The sequence below is a fragment of the Cydia amplana genome, chromosome 1 (assembly GCF_948474715.1).
Source record: "Cydia amplana chromosome 1, ilCydAmpl1.1, whole genome shotgun sequence".
In the NCBI taxonomy this organism is placed as follows: domain Eukaryota; kingdom Metazoa; phylum Arthropoda; class Insecta; order Lepidoptera; family Tortricidae; genus Cydia; species Cydia amplana.
The window spans coordinates 7,591,348-7,611,851 of NC_086069.1; the positions used below are offsets into that span (position 1 = coordinate 7,591,348).

A 20,504-nucleotide genomic window follows, 5' to 3' on the forward strand; every position below is an offset into this window, starting at 1 on the left:
AAATACTATATTTTAGGTATTTTATTGTTCAATTAAAATATCTAACTCAAAAAATACACAGATCATCACGCAAAATTAATTATTTTACTTTTAAGAATTTCTACCTTAGTTGACAAATAGTACGTATCCGCAATTCGGACCGTATCTTACAAAGATTTTTTTTTTCAAAAATGTTGTCGATTGAAGTGTCAGTTAATGTTTGTTATTTCTATATTATTTTAATGGAATTTATTATTACGTTTTGTTTTTGTGTTCCATTGCGGTAATTAAACTTAACTGTTTGTATATCTTAAGAAAACATGAGTGCAGGTATTAAGTGATGAACAAGGATTACATTTTCCAAGTTGTCTAATAGGTATGTTCTCACTGCGCTGAGGTGAAAAATGTTGTGTACTACACGAGATCAAAGTTATTTACATCTCGTGTGCTTTTGAGTCCCTTACTACGCTCAAGATTCTAAATTAGATTCACTCGCTACGCTCGTGAATCTATTATAGAATCTTTCGCTTGCACGGGACTCAAAATAAGCACTCGAAGAAATATCAAACTTTGATCACTTGTTGTACAAATAACTATTTCTTCCCTGCTAGGAGGGATCAAAGTGGCACTTTTCCTCCCTGCTAATAACTTCCAATGTGTGTGGTTAGCGTTGTTCATAACTATTTCAAATTTCAAATCGATAGCTTCAGTAGTTCTCGAGATATTTAGCAATGTGACAGACAGACAGACAGACGGACGGACGAACAGAATCGCACCATAAGGGTTCCTTCTGTATCTTTTTGGTACGGAACCCTAAAACCTGTTATCTACTTTACTTTATACCTCCACGGTATAAAGTAAATTAGTAAACCCATTGGAAGCTCGGGAAAATATTCCTTATTACGTTGTAATTTTCTACAGTCTCGCTAGAATGATTAACTCAGCCACGATAAAAATCTTATTGAAGGAAAATGGATCATTGTTTGCAAATTGTCTATAAAAAGAACACTATTATTCACTCTTAGGGTTCTGTAAAACGCCATAATAAAGTAGTTAGTATTTTATTGCAAGTGTGCAAAGCAGGTGCAAAGTGTGTCATTAATTATAATGAATACCAAAAAATACTCATACAGTCATACTGAATCAATAGTAATATTACAATTAAACATGTAAAACGTAAACTTTTCAATTACTTAACTAAAAAAATAATATTTTCTTATTTCTCGTCGTCGTAATACCTAGTCGTAAAATTCTTCTTTACGATTTTACTTTAGTACCTACATAAAGTAAACCTACTAAATATCACAGGACAGTACTACGCTAACATTCTACGTCAATTAAAGGATGTAATTAAAGAAAAGAGGCGAGGAAAGTTAACCAAAGGTATTCTGCTTCTGCATGACAACGCCCCCGTCCATACTGCTCATATTGCCAAGGCAGCTATTGTTGAACGTGGGTTTAAAACTGTTACTCACCCACCGTATAGTCCGGACTTAGCCCCCAGCGACTTCTTTTTGCTCCCCAATCTTAAAAAGGATCTGCGTGGAAATAAATTTTCTGACGATGAAGCATTGAAGGCGGCAGTGGAGGAGCATTTTTACACGAAAGATAAAAAATATTTTTACGAGGGATTAAAAAAAATAATTGATCGATCTTTTAAGTGTATGAACATAGGGGGGGAGTATATTGAAAAATAAAAATATCAAACTTTTCGTACTTGTTTGTTTTCATTCTCATACCGAGAATATTTTGAATACCCCTCGTATTAACCCTTTTCGTATGCCTTTGTCAAAAATTTGCAACTGAATTAATAACCTTGAAACTGTAAATTACAGTCCAAATTGTGTGGTACGTATTTACGAGACAAGACTTACGAAAGGTTAAGGCTCTTAACTTAGCAACAGAGTCCAAAACCTGCCATACAACCACCAAGCTGTGTACTTGCTACCAGCTGTGTGACTTCGCCCTAACACGCGATACGACAAGAATCTAAATACCATAAAATACGTTTCTATATGTGATATTTCTGTATATTTTTCTCGTAAATAAAGTGATAAGCAGAGTAGCTACTATTAAACACTAACATTAAATACCTACCTACCCATTTTATCCACGACCTACACCGATACAATATAAAATTCAACTATTGTTCTTATGTAGTAACCAAGACATCTAAAGTTAACTAGTGCCAAGTGCTTGGATAAAGTGAACTTTGTGAGAACATAAGACAAGTAGTAATGTATACCTCAATGTGTTTTATGAGCATCGTCGCAATTCTCATGATCGACGTGAGAACTGGGGCTCTTCAACAGAAAGGTGAGTATACTTACTTCACTTTCATTTAGAAAAGATTACACTTTAAAATTTAAGAAGTGGTCTGTAGTTTGACATTAAGTAGATAAATGACTGAATTCCCTTATTTATTGGAGAAGTTGTTAATTATTAGGGTAACAAACAAATTACAATTACAAGAAAACTAGAAATAATATAAACAACACAAACTACCTATAAAATAAAATAAAACACACAGTTGTTAATTATTAAATAATAACATTTATTGAAGTTTGGTATTTCGGACAGGAAGAGCATGTGATAGTAGAATTGGACTTTAATCATTCACGTTACTTACGAATGAAGAAACTCGAAGAATGAAAATCTAGGTAACTGCTGTTATACCTCTAGACTCCTGTGGTTTGAGGAGCTTAACTAGCGAGAGGCTGGTACGTGTACCTACTACTTTTGGCGGAACCTTAATAAAATACAACAGAACAAGCTACATAGCAAGTTTATTTATTTTGTAATTTATTATTAGGCGTGCGAGTTAATCGAATCCCCAGCTTACGTTTGTGAGATATTTTGCATTCCTTTAAGGAAAAAAATCAACATAACGATACTTCGCCCGGGTAAACGTATAATAGGAGCTTACAGAAAGTGTGCTCAGCAGGCCTTCTTTTCATAGAACCCATATTAATTTCGTAGCAGGGTCACAGCCGATGAATAAATGGATTACATGTCCTTTAGAACCCTTTGTGGTTGTTAAGTTTAAAAAGATATCACATTGCTTTGAACGGTCAAACTGTGTGAATCGGTGTATTTGTTGCAGATTAGGTGCCCATAAGCAGATACTCGTGTCGTGCCAAACTGCACATAATGCTTTGATATTTCTGTCTATGAGAATATTATTTATTTATTTTTAGTTCCAATGGTCACAGGCCATTTTCTAACGGAGTTAGAGGATACTATTGTTAATTGATAAGTATTGCTTTTGCCACGAGATTGCCATTTTAGTAAGTAATGTACGTAAACAGAGAGAGCCTAATATGGTAGGTGGGTAGAATTGGAATTTATTCATTCATACCACGTCCATAAGTCCGAAATATACGTTCTGGCCTTATAAGAGTAATTATAGAGTACCCGTATCGTAGCAATTAAGGTCAGCGGTAAGGTCCCGGGGGAAAATCAAACAGCCACAATCAGAACAGGGGAAGGAAGCGTGCGAGATAAATATCCGCCTTAAGATATCAGTAATTAGTAAATAAGCTTTATTGCTATACGATACGGACAGGTAGGTTGTGTAGCGGAGTGATATTATTTCAAAATAGCTTCTGTAATTACTAGACTAGAGGTTATTTAAATATTTTCCAGTAAATAGTGAGTTGCTTTCTTCAAACAGTATGTTAATAATATACAATGATGTAATAATCATTTTAGGTGAAAATACCTTTCACTAGACTTAGGTATATCGACCGGGATATGAACCGTGATTACCTTTTGTATTGTTTTTGAGCTCCCGATATTTCGATGCAGTTACATACATGCATCGAAAGTCTACCCTCATTCGTGCGACCGAGCGCGGTCTACACAACTTTGATACGCACCCGCTATCTTCAGTTACCCGTGATCCCGTGAACAAGATGCATGTAACTGTGTCGAAATATCGGGAGCTCGAAAACAATACAAAAGGTAATCACGGTTCATATCCCGGTCGATATAAGTCTAGTGAAACTAACCGTGTATCATACAAAACTGTCATAATAGCTTTATTATCAACAGCAGTAAAAGTAAATGAAAATTGTTGTATGTTCAATTTAGGTTTTTTTTATTAAGTTCTCAGTCGTAGCAAAGGTTTTTCGATTTCTTGCACCTTCTGCACCAGGTTTAAATGATTACTCACGCTACTCGCCTTTTCTGACCTCTGTTATATCTACAATGCATAAAGTACTATTATTTTTTTATATTACGCAATATCTAGAAATGTAGGTATAAGTCAATCTCCTTTGCGTCTACTTTTTAGGGTTCCGTACCCAAAGGGTAAAAACGGGACCCTACTACTAAGACTCCTCTGTCCGTCCGTCCGTCTGTCACCAGGCTGTATCTCACGAACCGTGATAGCTAGACAGTTGAAATTTTCACAGATGATGTATTTCTGTTGCCGCTATAACAACAAATACTAAAAACAGAATAAAATAAAGATTTTTAAGTGGGGCTCCCATACAACAAACGTGATTTTTGACCGAAGTTAAGCAACGTCGGGTGGGGTCAGTACTTGTATGGGTGACCGTTTTTTTTTGCTTGTTTAGCTCTATTTTTTGTTGATGGTGCGGAACCCTCCGTGCGCGAGTCCGACTCGCACTTGGCCGGTTTTTTTAAACATGCTTTTTTAACGACGGAAAAGGATGCCCAGAGGGCCTTCATCGAAATTCGTTATCTGCCTCTATTGTTTCAATATGCCAGAACGATGAGAGGCAGATAACGATTTTAGATTTTTAGATGTAAGCGGTAGGCCTTCTGAATAATGTTGCTAAATACAGTTTTTCAACATGGTCTATCTATTTTGAAAATCGAATGTAATAGTACATTATTGTCGAGGTTCGGAAGCTCGGAAGTAGCTACTTGCAGGCTGAGGATTCGTTTTAAACGGACGACCTTGGGAGTCCGTTTAATTGAATCCGAAGCCAGCAAGTAGCCTTCCAGCCGAGTCATATATAGTGCTTTTCTCAAAAATGGTGCAAGAAATAGAAATATTTTACAGAAGCAACGTTCTAATTTTCACAGAAAAAAGTAAAACCATTAAAAAGATTTGCTTGCCGCCTTTAAAAAAAAAAGAAGTGTATTTTTCTGCTGAAAATACGCCAACGTATTTGAGACACCTAAATAGTCGCGGTACCAACATTATAATAATAAGTGCTCATCTGTTTGGCTGTTTAATGGACCTATGCTTTCATTTGATATGGCCATTTAAAGGTTTTAAAAGTTTGGAACTCGTTAAATAATGGAATTTGTATGCAACATTGCAGTCCCGAAATCGAGACTGCAATGTTTTTAACTTTTCAATTTTTTGAATGACCATAAACTACGCACTTCGAGACCTATTTTTTAACCGGCAACGTCGACTTTGCCGTTCATTTTTGAGAAAAATAGTTATTTTCGATACAAGTGCGAAAAAGAGGAAATTCGAAACGAGTGGCGATAAATTAAAACACGACCGAAGGGAGTGTTTTAAATCGACACGAGTTGCAATTACCTATTCGCACGTGTATCGAACAACGTTTTACAGTACATATGGCACTTTAAAGTTTCGACATACGCACGAAAAGTGCTATTTTACGCACTAGCACCCCATATGTACTGTAAATATATATACTTATGAAAATATGAAAATCAATCCAAATCGAACATTTGAAGTGACTTCAAACTTGTGTAATATCGTTGGAGTTTTATTATTACAAAAGTTCGAGATTTGAATTTCCCTAAGCGGCGACAAAATGTAGCCGAATATTATATTCGCAAGAAATGTGATTTCTTACCGGGACCCGAGCAGAGCACCTACGCAAACACACGCCACGAGTGTTTGAGTTCCTTAATTGAAATGGGGTTGGGATATAAATCAAGAGGCGTTAGATTTGAATTAGTGTATATAATTCGTGATTAAACTAAAGTAGATTACTACAGATACATTAATATACGAGAATCCTGCGACCATCCGTCAATTATACCATTGAATGATATTTTTCCTATCTTATTGGAAGTTGTTTTATGCCAAGTTTTGAGCACATTAGGCGCCTGCTAAATAAACTGCTGTGATAAATAACTAGGTATTTCAAATTTCAAATATTTAGCTTCAGTAGTTCTCGAGATATTTAGCAATGTGACAGATAGACGGACGGACGGACGGACGGACAGAGTCGCACCAAAATGAAGTCACCCGCTCGAATGGTAGCTTATAGATTCACTTTATGTGACCCCTTTATGAATGTCTATTGTCGCAGCTTTTGCCACGGCTCGCTAAAGTCTGCTCACTCTAAGAGTCTAAGCTTAAGCCAATAAGTATAATGTACCTACATGTGCGTGCGAAGTCAGCTTGTCGTGAAGTCGCACTTTTGTCTTAGCAACCTTACTCTGTTTATCTATAAACTCTATGCTTTATTATAAACTTCATATATTCAACTTCATCTATGAACTTTATAACGAACTAGCGACCCGCCCCGGCTTCGCACAGGTGAACCTTAACAAATTATAGGTTCACCTAAACCTTACTCAAGATTTACTCCATTGATATGTGAAAATCGCATGAAAATCCATTCAGTAGTTTTGAGTTTACAGTGAGACAAACAGACGCGTCGGGGGACTTTGTTTTATAAGGTGTAGTGATAATAATATGGTTTTAAGTTGACATACCTTTTCTTACAAAAACAATTCCCCCAAATGTGCCCAAATGAGAAAATTAATTCAATTTTTTTTACAAAATTATTCTATAATATAAGTAAATGAATGCTCATTCTGGCTCCACCTTTATGTTATAAGGTTTAGAAGGCGAGTTTTCCTTTTGTTGAGAGTTACATTGAAGTTATGCTTTGATGCTGAGGTCGCCGAACAATGTCGAATTAACATAACGTAGGTTTTGTGATGAAGCACGACTTGTTAGAACTAATATATGGCTTTCAATGTTCACCAGGAGCTTAAAGTAAAAATTGTCCATGACATAACTGGCATTCCAACGGGACTACTTATATTGGTTGCAATAGCGCGATGCAATGCACGCAATGCAATGGTTGCTTTGTTATACCTACCGATAACCGCAACCATCATGCGCCTCAATATAATGAACAAATATCTACCCCTTTGCCTATGTATTACGATTGTTATATAAATGCTTGTACTATTATAAAACTTAAAAATTGCAAAACACATATAATGAACAAATTACCTAACACTTAATTGGTTGCTAAATTAATATTTGCAATGAAATATTTTCCTATCCATTCATAAAATTAGGGGTATATTGGGCACCATTCAGACACGGGGTCGCTTCATAGTCACTCTTACAGCATATCGGAACAGCTTATTTAACCCAGTTTGGTGTGTATTATATATGTAGCCGTTGGCGCGTGTTGGCGAGCGTCAGGTGTCCTCGAAGTTAGCCGCCAACGCAGTCGTCACACTCTCAAAGTAAATACCTATTCGCACCATGTTCTCAGATGTTCCGTGCTGAAGTAGAGTATTAAATTATATGTAACTATTGCTCAATGGTAAGTAAATATGATTACGAGTATAGTAATGTACTTAAGTACTTATATATTTTGTAGCTTTTTCTACATGATTTATGGGTTTAATTACAAATCTATAATTTGTTACCTTTGGTGTAGGTTCGTTCACCTACTAAAGGGGCAGATTCGTAGTTATTACAAATAAACTGTACGAATGTACCCCAATTACCGAGATTTCCAAAAATCATAGGGATCATACTTATGCTTATCCAGAAAGATACTACATCCGCACTAATATATAAAAGAAAATATGACGTCCGCAATAGATGTGAAAGGGACGGAGGAGGAAGGGGGAGGGAAATGGAAGGAACATTGTCTTACAAAAACCTGTTTAAAGTATGTTTTTGTTGACAAAAGGTTTTTACGTTTAATTTATTACACATTTGCTGTTTTCATGACCATTCACAACGATATTTGATAATTATTTTGATGGCGTCTGAATGTTCCCCTACATAATGTACCCCTAAATGTACCCCTTTGATGGGGTAGATTCGTACATTCCGGAGTTTCTACTAAATCTTAATTCATTAATTTAATATAAAAGTTATCGACTTCTAACTTTTTTTTTTAGTTGGAAGGTGCCAACTAAAAAAAAGTATACCTTACGCAGAATTATGTTATAATAACTAATTGAGCAATCTTGAAACAGGTAACAATTGTAGAAAAATCTAAATCTAAAGTGTTCGAATGGTGCCAACCTTCCCCTAATTATGCTCAACTAAATAAGATATGTACATATAACATGAATCTAACATGTCCGAATCAATATTGAAGATACACAACTGAGCCCGGGGAACATCCCTACGTAAATGAATAAACAACGGTAAAGCAAATATGCCCAGCATCGGACAAACGTTGTAGCCATGTAGATGTAGGTATGTAGCTAATAATACTTAAAGGAGGAATTAAAAGTGTTCTTACAATACAAGGTGAGGAGATACTATATACCCACATTGTTCGGTACTTTTATATGCGGAGCTCTAGTTTAAAATTTTGTTACAAGTAAAAAAAATGCGAGCACACAAGTAGACATCAGATTATAACCGGTGATGCATAAATAAAGTTGTTTGCGCCGTCAAACTCACAACAGCCACTCATCACGACAAACAAACTCGCGCGGTGCGGTCGACCTCTCCAAGTTCGCAAGTTCTACCTCAGCTCCGCTCGTGTGCTGCGTACCAACCGTAACATTGCTTCTGGTATATACAAACTGTCCAATATTTCACCAAGTAGGAGCTACCTACTTATAAACCCCTTACCGACAGATGGACTCAAATTGTGCACAATCTCTTTCTCTGTTCACTATTTCTAGGTATTCTTACGTACCTATACCTAGTTTTTTTCTTTTGTCATAGACCTTGTCAATCGCACTTCTAAACAAAAGTTCCGAGGTAAAAAATGCCCATTATACCTAAATGTATGTAGGTACGAGTATGTCTAAATCCGTTAAGAAAGAATTGAAACTTGAAATTTAAATATTGTTCAAATGTTGTACAGCTCCACAATGTCATACAGCTCCACTGAGATAGAGTCTGTGCGGAAAGAGAAGAGTCGTGGAATGTATGGAGCCCAATACATTCCACAACTCTTCTCTTTCCGAACAGACTCTATATTTTTTTTAATTTCAAGGGGTGAAATTCTAAGGCGGTAAAAATCAGGTTGAATGTTTTTAAGAACTTCTCGGACAAAGTTGCGAGCGCTGGCTACGAGTAGGTACTTATTTACATACAAATATTTCATAGGTAGGTTCCTATTACTGATTTCTTAATTAAAAAGTATATTAATCGAACATACACAGAACATTTGTCGTCATATTGCATTGCAACCATAACTGCAAGGTATGCAGAATTATTCGTTTGTCGACAGACACTATTGGCCAAATTTACCGGTTCAATGTACAGAATACTCGACCAATGTGTTTCGAGGTAGCAATTGCAATGCGCTTTTGCTTAATTAATTACCTAAATACCTACTCGTGTAATATGATCGGTGTTAATTTAAATTGTATTAAGTAATGATTAGAACGTTACATCCTTACATCGATATAAATTAGGTACATTTTACTGTGTAAGTAAAATGTTGTAGTTGAGTAGTTAACACCTTAAAAGTTGAGAAAAAATATTTATTTTGTTTTTTATTTATTTACATTTCAAAGAGACCTTGGATCAAGTTCATCAACTACCTACTTAGGTATAATTGTTGTAAGCTTAGTTTGGGGCTAGTTTGATCAGCGTAAGGTTGTCCCCCAAATATTTAAAGTTACTTAAGAGGAAAGGGGACGAAGTCACGTGACCAGACGTAGTTTCCCTATTTTCCTCTCTGGGTATTAACATTCTACAATAGTTATTTACGATACAAGTGCGGAAAAGAGGAAATTCGAAACGAGTGTCAATAAATTTGTTAAATCGACACGAGTTGCGAATTACCTATTCTCACGTGTATCGTACAACGTTTTACAGTATATATATGGCACTTTAAACTTTCAACATACGCACGGAAAGTGCTATTTCCAGCACTAGTTCGAGAAAGTATTAGCACGTTACTACCATAATATGTAGGTACTGTAAAATATATTTACGCATATGTATTATTTATTTATTTTATTTAATATTGATGATCATTTGATGTTATGTTTTTTTAATTGTTATAATACTTAATCACAAAATCGCATTGTGTAAACATATTTTCGATAAAATCAATATCCAGGGAGGAAAATAGGGACCACGTTTGTATGGAGAAGCGGTCGTCCGCTATCGTCTTAATTATTGCACTTGCCCTTATGTCCAATGTGGTTTTGTCCACAGATACAGGGCCACGGCAATGTTACCAGTGCGTTCACAATCAGACCGCCTGCCAGCCGGAGCGGCGACTGCAGGCGCCCTGTTCCGCGCGCGGACTTCACTGCGCCACTGTCGCCAAGGCACCAGGTTAGGGGGCTGTGTATTAGAATAAACACTAATGAAAATAGTTAGCGCTGGCGCCCTAGCGGTAAGAGCGTGCGTCTTGCAATCCGGAGGTTGCGGGTCCAAACCCCGGCTCGTACCAATAAGTTTTTCGGAACTTATGTACGAAATATCATTTGATATTTACCAATCGCTTTTCGTGAAGGAAAACATCGCGAGGAAATCGGACTAATCCCAATAAGGCCTAGTTTATCCTCTGGGTTGAAAGGTCAGATGGCAGTCGCTTTCGTAAAAACTAGTGCCGATTCCTTGGGATTAGTTGCCAAGCGGACCCTAGGCTTCCATGAGCCGTGGCAAAATGCCGGGACAACGCGAGGAAGATGATGATGACTAATGAAAATAGTTTGTTCTTATCAGGAAATAATCCCTTAAAATGCAAATAATTACGGACGATGTTACATCCCTCTCCCATTACAAACTACTTCCTTGTCCTCAGATTTTACGTCTACATTGACCTGCGCCGCAAGTGCCGCTCACCCGTGCACGCTGGCTCAGTCCCCGCAGACCCTCCAGCTAACTTGCACGTGTGCTGGCCACCGCTGCAACTCGCCATTTACTGCTCAACTAAGGAACAAGCTCCTTAACTTTACCTTAACCATGAGCAACGTCAATAACACAAGCCTCGACCTTACAGATATGTTTTTAAAATCTTTTGGCAACGTTTCCTTGAACAAACTGTATGAAACAGTTACAGTAAAATCAACCCAAGAAAAGCGAAACAATACGCAGTTGCCTGCTTATTCAACATCTACATTAAAACCAAACCCGGTTGGCAGTTTGAATGATATAAACGGTCCGAGAGCGGAAGCCTTGAAACATGAGGCTACTGAGCCCTCTGACGATGAGGAAGATGAAGGCGAGGGCAGCGGGTCTTACGAGGAGAGCCGGTTGAGGCGCCCGGCCTCCGCTCCCGCTGCGCCAAGCTCCTACCTGCCCGCTAATGAGAACAAGGCTCCACCTTTACATATACATTTTAGTTTAATCACGACAATTTTGTTAGTTATGCTGTAGAGATGCAAAACATTATTTAAAATTTGGCGTAGTATCATCAGTTTGGTTGATAAAGTCGGAAAGTTGGTCCAAAGAATGCAATATATGAGTATGTTAAATATTAAAAAAGTATATATAATTGCACATCATTTTTCAATTCACAGTTAGGGGTAAACTAATAATGTATATAAGTTAACAGCCTGGTATAATAGATAGGTCACATTATTTCTTATTTTTGTATGTCCCTGTTACTTTTTGTATATATTAACCCTATTAAATTGTACAACGGGACTTAATCGCGTATCGCGTTTAATAATGTGTAAAAATCGTGAAAGTTTAAATAAGTGTTATATTAACCCTGTTATTAAATTTCTTGTTTATTGTATTTGAATTCATCACCGCGCATGAATATCAAACGGACACATTTTATTAAATCTAAACTGCGTTTATATGAAACAGTTAAGATACAAGTTAAAAAAAGCGTTTCCACTCAGGAATCTAATACTTATCTAACAAATATTAAAACATAAATAGCTTGCTTTTACTCGTTAAAAAAGCACGTCAGATTTATTTGAGCATTAAATAATGTCTACAAAAAAATGTGAGAGCTAAAAGCATTTTGCATCAAATACGTTTTGCATCTCGGACGAATATTCGGCGTCAGTTTGTCCGAACCGAGGAATCGATAATATGAATGCACCAGATGCAAGTTATAGTAAAAGCTCAAGCTAATTTCTATAAGGTATAGGTAGTATGTACAATATACAGTATATACACAATAACACATTGGCGGTATAGGTAACATCCGAGTTAAAGAATGTGTACAGAATAACGTATTTAATAAATTGAGATATAAATAATACTTAGGTAGGTACTTACCTGAAATTAGTACGTGTGTTTGACTCTGAAAACGTTTTTATGGAATTGCCCGTCTAATTATAAGACCCCAAAAGAGTCGTGTTCATAAACCTCTACCTATTTGCACTTTAATATACATCATCATAATGTCATGTAATTATTTATATACACCTTAATTAACTGCAATTATGTTGTAATAAATGACATGTAACAATCGCTCTCAACTTAATCATATCTATGTTGAAATTATTTTTATGTAACTTATGTACGAATTATATGGAAATTGTATTTGCAGATCTACTCGTAAGTAGGTAGTATAAGTAATCTGACAGTATAAGTAATGGCCAAATTCTTACAGACTGCAGGCTAATACCATACCAAAACCGACTGCCGCCGAGGTCCTTGTTTGACAAGTGAAGACAACAATAATGATATAAAGTTTCATTCAATAGAACTTGCTAACTATGTAAACAAACCGCCATACTAAAATTGACACTGAATGTCAAATTACTAGTAACTTTTGTTTACATAGCAAGTTCTATTGAATGACACTTTAAGTAATGATATTAGTTCTGTATCTAACAAACAAATGACATACATTATACGATTGCGGTTCAAATGTTTTATTTTTATTTTTCTAGATTGTCTATGTAGTTTATCCCTTAAGTTTTCGTCCTATACTTACGTCTCGAGCTTCAGTAGGTACCTATAGTAAAATAGTATTATGAATAAGAAATAGGTTTAGTTTTAAAAGTGAAACTGCGCATTTTGTAAATTTTAACTAGAGATAATAAGTTGATTCGAACAACGTAAAACAGTATGAGACAATGTAGTTACATTATTTCTACATCGATATATATTATTATACTATACCTAATTAGGGTATTCTAGCGTCATCTTCGCAATGTATTGTTGTAGATTAGGGTCAATTAAGCCACTCATTCAATTTACCATTCATTTATTATTTAATCTTAATACTAAGTATGTTGTGGTTTGGAAATTTTGCGATTAAAATTGATACAGAATAACATCCGTGTTAGTTATTGTGACCTTCTCTTTAGTTGTAAACTACCTGCTCAGCTCGATGTAGTCACGGCGAAAACAGTGGCTCAGCTCGAACAGTGGCTCAGGCGCCCAAATATCGCCTCTCTCGGGTTGAAATTAGGTTGAGTGAGCGGCTTTTTTCTACCGAGCCACTCCTTCCCTCCTTGACCCTACTCTATTCTATTTCAATACTCGTATCATACTTCATTAGGTAGCTTCTTAGACAAAAGAATATTTCATAAATCACATTATGCTAACAGCTAGCATCAACAAGGACCCTATGGAAAGCCACAAATGGTTAATATCCAAAATTGAATGTTTGGTTCTCACTGCCTCCGTGGCCCGAGCCCGCGTGGACGAGCACTAAGCCCGTTTCGCTCATATTATGAGACATGTGACTCATGTGAGCACATATAAGAGGCATGAGCCCATCATCAGAGGGTATATATTTCTTATACCGTATGAGACTATCATTGGAACGCATTCAGGTGTTATGGTGATGATGATGATGATGATAATTAGATTCAAAAATGTTGAAGGCAAGAGTGTTAAATCACTCCGTTTTGATTTTGGTGTTTGTAGTATTTTTCAAACTCGATGGGTACGCTGACAGGGCCCCTATTCGACATGTGCAACTGTCAGATTTCGCGTCATTTGAAATTCAACTGCTGAAGTTCATTTGAAGTTCATCAAGTGCTGAAGTTCATTTGGTACAAACAATAATTTAACAAAAAACAACTTTGTTTTATTATTACTTTAAGGTTTATAATGGTTTGGTTTGGTTGTCACCTAACTGTGGATTGCTAATGTCAAATTTTGACAAGTAATGATTCCAAAGGTAGACTTGGTTCTCTATGACCTTCGGCACCATCTTGGAGTTTTTGACGTGCGAAAGGGTAATTTATAGCAAAGAGTAAAACTTTTTTTTTTCAGTACGTAAGTTTACATGAATTAATGACATCTTGTGAGCGATAGACCAACGAATGCGCTGTAGGCGATGCGGCGGCGAGTAGTGGAACTTACGTGACAATTTCCATCAATCAAAAAGGGACTACATTGCTGATGGTCGATAAAGGCTATTAATAATTGAATTTTAACAGCAAGAATGCCTTATTGACAAGCGATCTTTTTGTTGACCCCACACCTACACGTCAAATAATGCTTGCTCCACACATTCTCCTATAAACGCTCAAAATTGTAAAAAAATGAAACAATTTACTCATCACCTCTCTCAACTCAAGCTGCCTATTTCTAAACCACGTTAATAAACCACAAGTTGTACCTTAAGAGCCTCCTGTTGGAGCTGAGATTTAAATATTTTAGGTAAATATACCCGTCTCGCTAACGGAAGCGGCACCTAAAACTAATGCGATAAGGACAAGGTGAAAAATCCTGCGTAAAAATCTCAAATATCGAGGTCGAGTACGAAACCTCCTGTTTCCTGTTTACTTTTAACTGTTTCCTCCTCCAAAACTTAACCAATCGTAACCAAATTTGGAAATCTAAATGATTATGAAATTATCTGTGTCGGACCGTTTTGCTTTTTTGGCTAATTGATATCAGTTTTGAATACCACGCCTCTCATTGCGGCATAGTCAATTAGGCCATTTTGGCCATTTTTGAAGGGCTCTAGCGCCTTAAAAAACAAAAATATCAAAAAAAGCAAAACGGTCCGACACCGTTATTGACAATATTAATCTGTGTTAAAAAAATCATTGCTCTAGCTTCAAAACCCACGGAGGAAACAGTCGAGTACGTTTGTATGGAGAAATGACCACTCCTGTTGGCTCTTAACACATTTCGTAAACCACATATTCAGAAAAGTCCGTATTTTATTACTAAGTGGAACATGAATAGCTTGTATTACTTTTTTGGCATAAAAGTAATCTAAATTAGTCAAAATATTTTGACTAAATATTGCGCTACTGCTACCTACTATATAGGTACCTACTACCTTAGTAACTTGGTAACTTTGTCAGTCACCAACTATTTTGATGCTACCTACAAAGAGCATCAAAATAGTTGGTGACTGACAGGTCAGGCTTCGGTCTTGGTAAGTAATATAGTCAAATACAGTAGGTCATAAGACCTAACATTACTACCAAGACCTAAAAGTACCTATTGTTTAATATGTATCTACTCAGAGATGATTTTTAATTAAAGGAGATTAAATACATATATGTTATTCAACTACAAATAAAAAAATTAGATCTATTTCAGTTTACACATTTTTTTTCGTTTTGTTTAATAAAACATTAAAGTTTTTAAGCATTTAACTTTATTTAATTTTCTTCACTTTATTATTTTCTGATATTTAAGTAGGTATGGTGTTTCAGGTTGGTAACAGGAAATAAGAAAACCACACCTCTCCAAAAACTCTGCTGGTGATTCACATCTGTAAGTTTAAATATGAAACATGATAAAAACACTTAAATTAAAAACTTAATGTCTGGGAGACCGAGTTTTGCTCGGGAAACATATAATAACCCAAAAATGCGTTTTCCCAGAGATAAAACCTAGCTAGATCGATTTTGCGCCCCCGTAAACCTCCATATAGCAAATTTCATCTAAATCCGTTTAGAGCCGTTCCCGAGATCCCCGAAATATATATACATATAAATAAATAAATAAATTTACAAGAATTGCTCGTTTAAAGGTATTAAAAACTTATAAATAAATTATTAGCCCTAAATCCTGGTAGTGAGTGTAGTGACCTACCAAGTGCGGTAGGGTGCCCTTCTGCAGGCTGCCCGCTTGCCCCGCTGGATAAGAATGCTGATCCGCATCATCAAAAGCATACAGATATAAAGCGCTTTGACAGCTCCTCTTAGAGGCAACGCGCGCTAGGCCGCACGCCATAAATCTAAGCTAAAGTCTTAAATTCGAGATCATGAACATGAAATATTGTTCGCTATAATATTAAAATCATAGGTATTAGACCTATGATTTTACTATTATAGCGAAAAGTTAGCAGGAGACGGCCGTGCCGTGGTCGTGATAGGTACAGCATGCGTGGACCAGACAAGCAAACCCTGAATTATGTCCCTACCTATTTGACTATACCTTTGTTCACCATTATGTTCACCTATGTATATTTACTCTTCTTTCCAAGATAATCATCTTTTTCAAGATGTAACCCGTATAATCGGGCTGTATAATTGCCTCAATTTTTTTTACACAAAGTTGTATGTAATCTTAATTCGATAATTAATGATGTTTTACATATTTATCATATACTATTTTGCAAATTTTTCTTGGATATTTGTACGTTGTTTATTTCGATTGACGATTACTATGACAGCGTTTTTTTTTTCTTTTTTGGCATTTACTACAGTAGCCAGTGTCATGTCGATATAAAAACACTTTAAAAATGGAAAGGTTGAGTCCTCAATACAGTGACATTATAACTCAAACAAGAACCATCCAAAGGGGGGTGGGGGGAAATTTCGTTATCTGCCTCTCTATCACTCTTGCATATACGAGCGAAATTTAATGGTGGCAGATAACGAAATTGGTATCGCGGCAGGCCCTCTTTAAACAAACCGCCTTGATTCATCAATGTTATATTTATTAGGAACAAACGTTGACTGCCGACTGTTCTATATATTATACTACTCTTTGCTGCCCACTTCTAGCGCTGGCGGTACACCGCGAAAATCAGTAAAATGCTGCAAATGGTGTTAAAGGTCTGAAAATCGGTACGATTGATCTTTAGGACATTTGAAACAATTTGACCCGAAGCGCCAACAAATAAAAAAAACGAGAGGAGTTATGACGTCATGTTTTTTTGTATGAAATAAAAAAAAATGTTTAGAAACCTATCGTGTATGGTATTAAACGAAAGGGCTTTCTGAGCCAATGCTAAAAATATATCACATAGTTACATTTCAGTCATTTTGTTTAAATTATAATAAAAATAGTTTTCAAAACATACCAAGTTTGGGCTTCTCCAGATACAATACCATAATTTTTTTTTGTAAAATATACCTCAAATTATCCCTAATATCCTCATATCTAACCCTAATAAAGCAATTTTGAAATTATTTACATTTAGGTTTTTTTTTTAATTTTTCAATTTTACAAAGTGTAATAATAGCCCTGCCGAATTACTCAATACGAGTAATAATGTCATTCGGGTAAAATAAGAGTATTGAAACTTGCTTTTTCTACTCCCGTACTTTTATTTGTCATTTAAAGGGTCGTGCACACACCTTTAAACCCCTAACTTATAGTTATCAACACAAGTCTTTAGTCTATTCCCCAAAAAAATATTTGTGCATACACGCAGTATCTTTTTGGCACTTTTACGATACTTCGTGTAATCACCATTTAAAAAATATTGTATGGAATACATTGTTTCCAACCTAATTTTAATTGTCATTTCTGACAGATGAGTAAACCATAGACATGTTTTGGTTAATGGTACGATTATTTTCATCTTTATAGGGCTGTATCTCCTAAACCGTGCGTCGTAGCACAAAAATAATCAAATTTTCGTTCCCCTTTGAAACTCCTAAGTAATATTTAGAAAACACGAAAAACAAAAAAAAAAAGAATTTTTTTTTATAGGGTTGTATCTCCTAAACCGTGCGTCGTAGCGCAAAAATATTAAAATTTTCATTCCTCTGTAAGAAACCCTAATTAATATTTAAAAAAAAAAACACAAAAAAGAGATTAAAAAAAAACAAAAAAAACTTTATAATGCTGTATCTCCTAAACCGTGCGTCGTAGCGCAAAAATAATCAAATTTTCGTTCCCCTTTAAGGAACCCCTAAGTAAGATTTAAAAAACACAAAAAAAGAAAAAAAAAAGAAAAAAAAAGAAAAAGAGGAAGAAAAATATTTATAGGGCTGTATCTCCTAAACCGTGCGTCGTAGCGCAAAAATAATAAAATTTTCGTTCCCCTTAAGAATCCCACGCACTGAACAACCTATCACATTAGGACATGAAACAATCATCATCATCCATTTTTATTATTATTTCATTGCATTTCAAAGTAAGTGCTTGGTCGTAGAAAAAGTATTGTATGCAACGTTGTTTAACTGAGTCAAAAAATACTAGTGGCGTCTTTATTAACAATTTTCGGTTGTTGTTTGTTGTTATTGTTACTCACGCCACTCGCCTTTTTTGACCTCTCTTAAACAACAGTTGCATAAAATACTATTACATGTTCCTTTGGTAATATCTAAGCTTTAAGTAAGAAAAAGTTCTGATGAGTGGGGGGCGGAGAACTCGGGAAAGGGGGGACGTTAAAGGTGAGTTTTTTCGGTTAATTCTTTCTTAATTATTACATAGACAATTTTTACTACGACTTATAGATTCCGAGATATAAGCGACTTTCTGAAAAAAACCGTTTTATATTAATTTTATGCTTTCTTTTTAAATATTTAATTGAGAGATTCATAGATCACACTATGTAAAATTGAAAAATAAAAAAAAAACCTAAATGTATATAATTTCAAAATTGCTTTATTAGGGTTAGATATGAGGATATTAGGTATAAGATTAGAGGTATATTTTACAAAAAAAAATTTGCCGTATTGTATCTGGAGAAACCCAAACTTAATTGGTATGTTTTGAAAATTATTTATATTATAATAAAAAAAAAATACTGAAATGTAATGATGTGATATATGTTTGGAATCGGCTCCTAAAGCCCTTTCGTTTAATACCAAACACGATAGGTTTTTAAACAATATTTTTTTATTCCTTACAAAAAAAGATGACGTCATAACTCCTCTCGTTTTCTTTTTATTTGTTGGTGCTTCGGGTCAAATTCTTTCAAATGTTCTACAGATCAATCGTACCGATTTTCATACCTTTAACATCATTTGCAGCATTTTACTGAATTTCTCGGTGTACCGCCAGCGCTATATAGGTATACTTGGTCAACCAGATCTTGACAGTAGACAAAGGCGGCAATTTTGAAAAATGTAGGCGCGAAGGGATATCGTCCCATGGAAGATTTGAATTTCGTGCCTTTTTTTACTGACAAGATTTGGTTGACCAGCTATATACATATTATACTACTCTTTGCCTACGCCTTTGTTTTAAACTTTTTTTTAACAAGTTTTCACAGACAATTAAAAATTTGACATAGACACATCAAGGCGGTTTGTTTACAAAGGGGCCTATCGGGAAGTGCGAAAATCGAAACTCAGCTATTTGCCTCTTTATCGCTCGAATATGCAAGAGTGATAGAGAGGTTAGATAACAAAATTTCTAATTTCTGACTGTATTTTTCTTTAAATATTTTCAAATATAATTAAGTTGCGTTGTTTTATCACAAAGTTAAAAAGACTTAAAAGACCACTGTTTGTATCATCACCATCAGATCAGCTCGATGGTAACCATAAAAATATTGTATTGTCACCCATATTACATATTATGTACTTATGTAAATTTTCAGCTTCATGAACACCCGAGAAGTGGGTCAAATCTAGACACGCGGTAGCGTGTCCAGCCAAGTTCAAAGAAAAAGGAACTGGCGACGCAGCAACCGTGTGTAATATTACACGAACCATTTCGAGCTACTTTTGACCCCTTCACAACTTGAAACCTACTTAACCTACACACATGAAATTTGGCACATGTATTCAAGTCCCTTAGCTAGTTCAAAATACACTATTTCATAAACATAGCTCAAACAGTTATTGATAAATTAACCTTTAAAAACCGGCATTTTTGTGACTGACTGACATATAGATCAAAAACCTAACCCACTTCCAGGTGACCTAGAAACTTGAAATTTGGCATCAAGGTAGACTATTAGGTGTATATAGAAGGAAAAATGTGAAAATTGGAAATGATTGATATTTTGATGGAAAAAAAAATAATTAATACTTATAGACCAAAAACCTAACCCACTTCTAGATCACTTAGAAACTTGATATTTGGCATCAAAGTCGACTATTAGGTGCATATAGAAGGAAAAATGTGAAAACTGGAAATTATTGATATTTCGATGGAAAAAAAATAATTAATACTTATAGACCAAAAACCTAACCCACTTCTAGATGACTTAGAAACTTGATATTTGGCATCAAGGTAGACTATTAGGTGCATATAGAGGGAAAAATCTGAAAACTGGAAATTATTGATATATCGATGGAAAAAAAAAATA

General features: G+C 35.4%; 2 protein-coding genes across 2 annotated transcripts in view; both read left to right on the top strand.

The window, feature by feature from the left end:
• The window catches only part of LOC134663232 (protein male-specific lethal-3), a 177,823-nt gene extending 167,589 nt beyond the window's left edge, over positions 1-10,234 (top strand). The window contains exon 14 of the mRNA XM_063519638.1: positions 10,224-10,234. The gene's annotated coding sequence lies outside the window, so the exon portion shown is untranslated. The remainder of the gene's footprint in view (positions 1-10,223) is intronic.
• Positions 2,118-11,576, top strand: LOC134647381 (uncharacterized). The gene is made up of 3 exons (XM_063501729.1): positions 2,118-2,295; positions 10,331-10,453; positions 10,926-11,576. The coding sequence occupies exons 1-3, from the start codon at positions 2,217-2,219 to the stop codon at positions 11,498-11,500; spliced, it is 777 nt and encodes a 258-aa protein (XP_063357799.1). The 5' UTR covers positions 2,118-2,216; the 3' UTR covers positions 11,501-11,576.
• Positions 11,577-20,504: the final 8,928 nt, after the last annotated feature.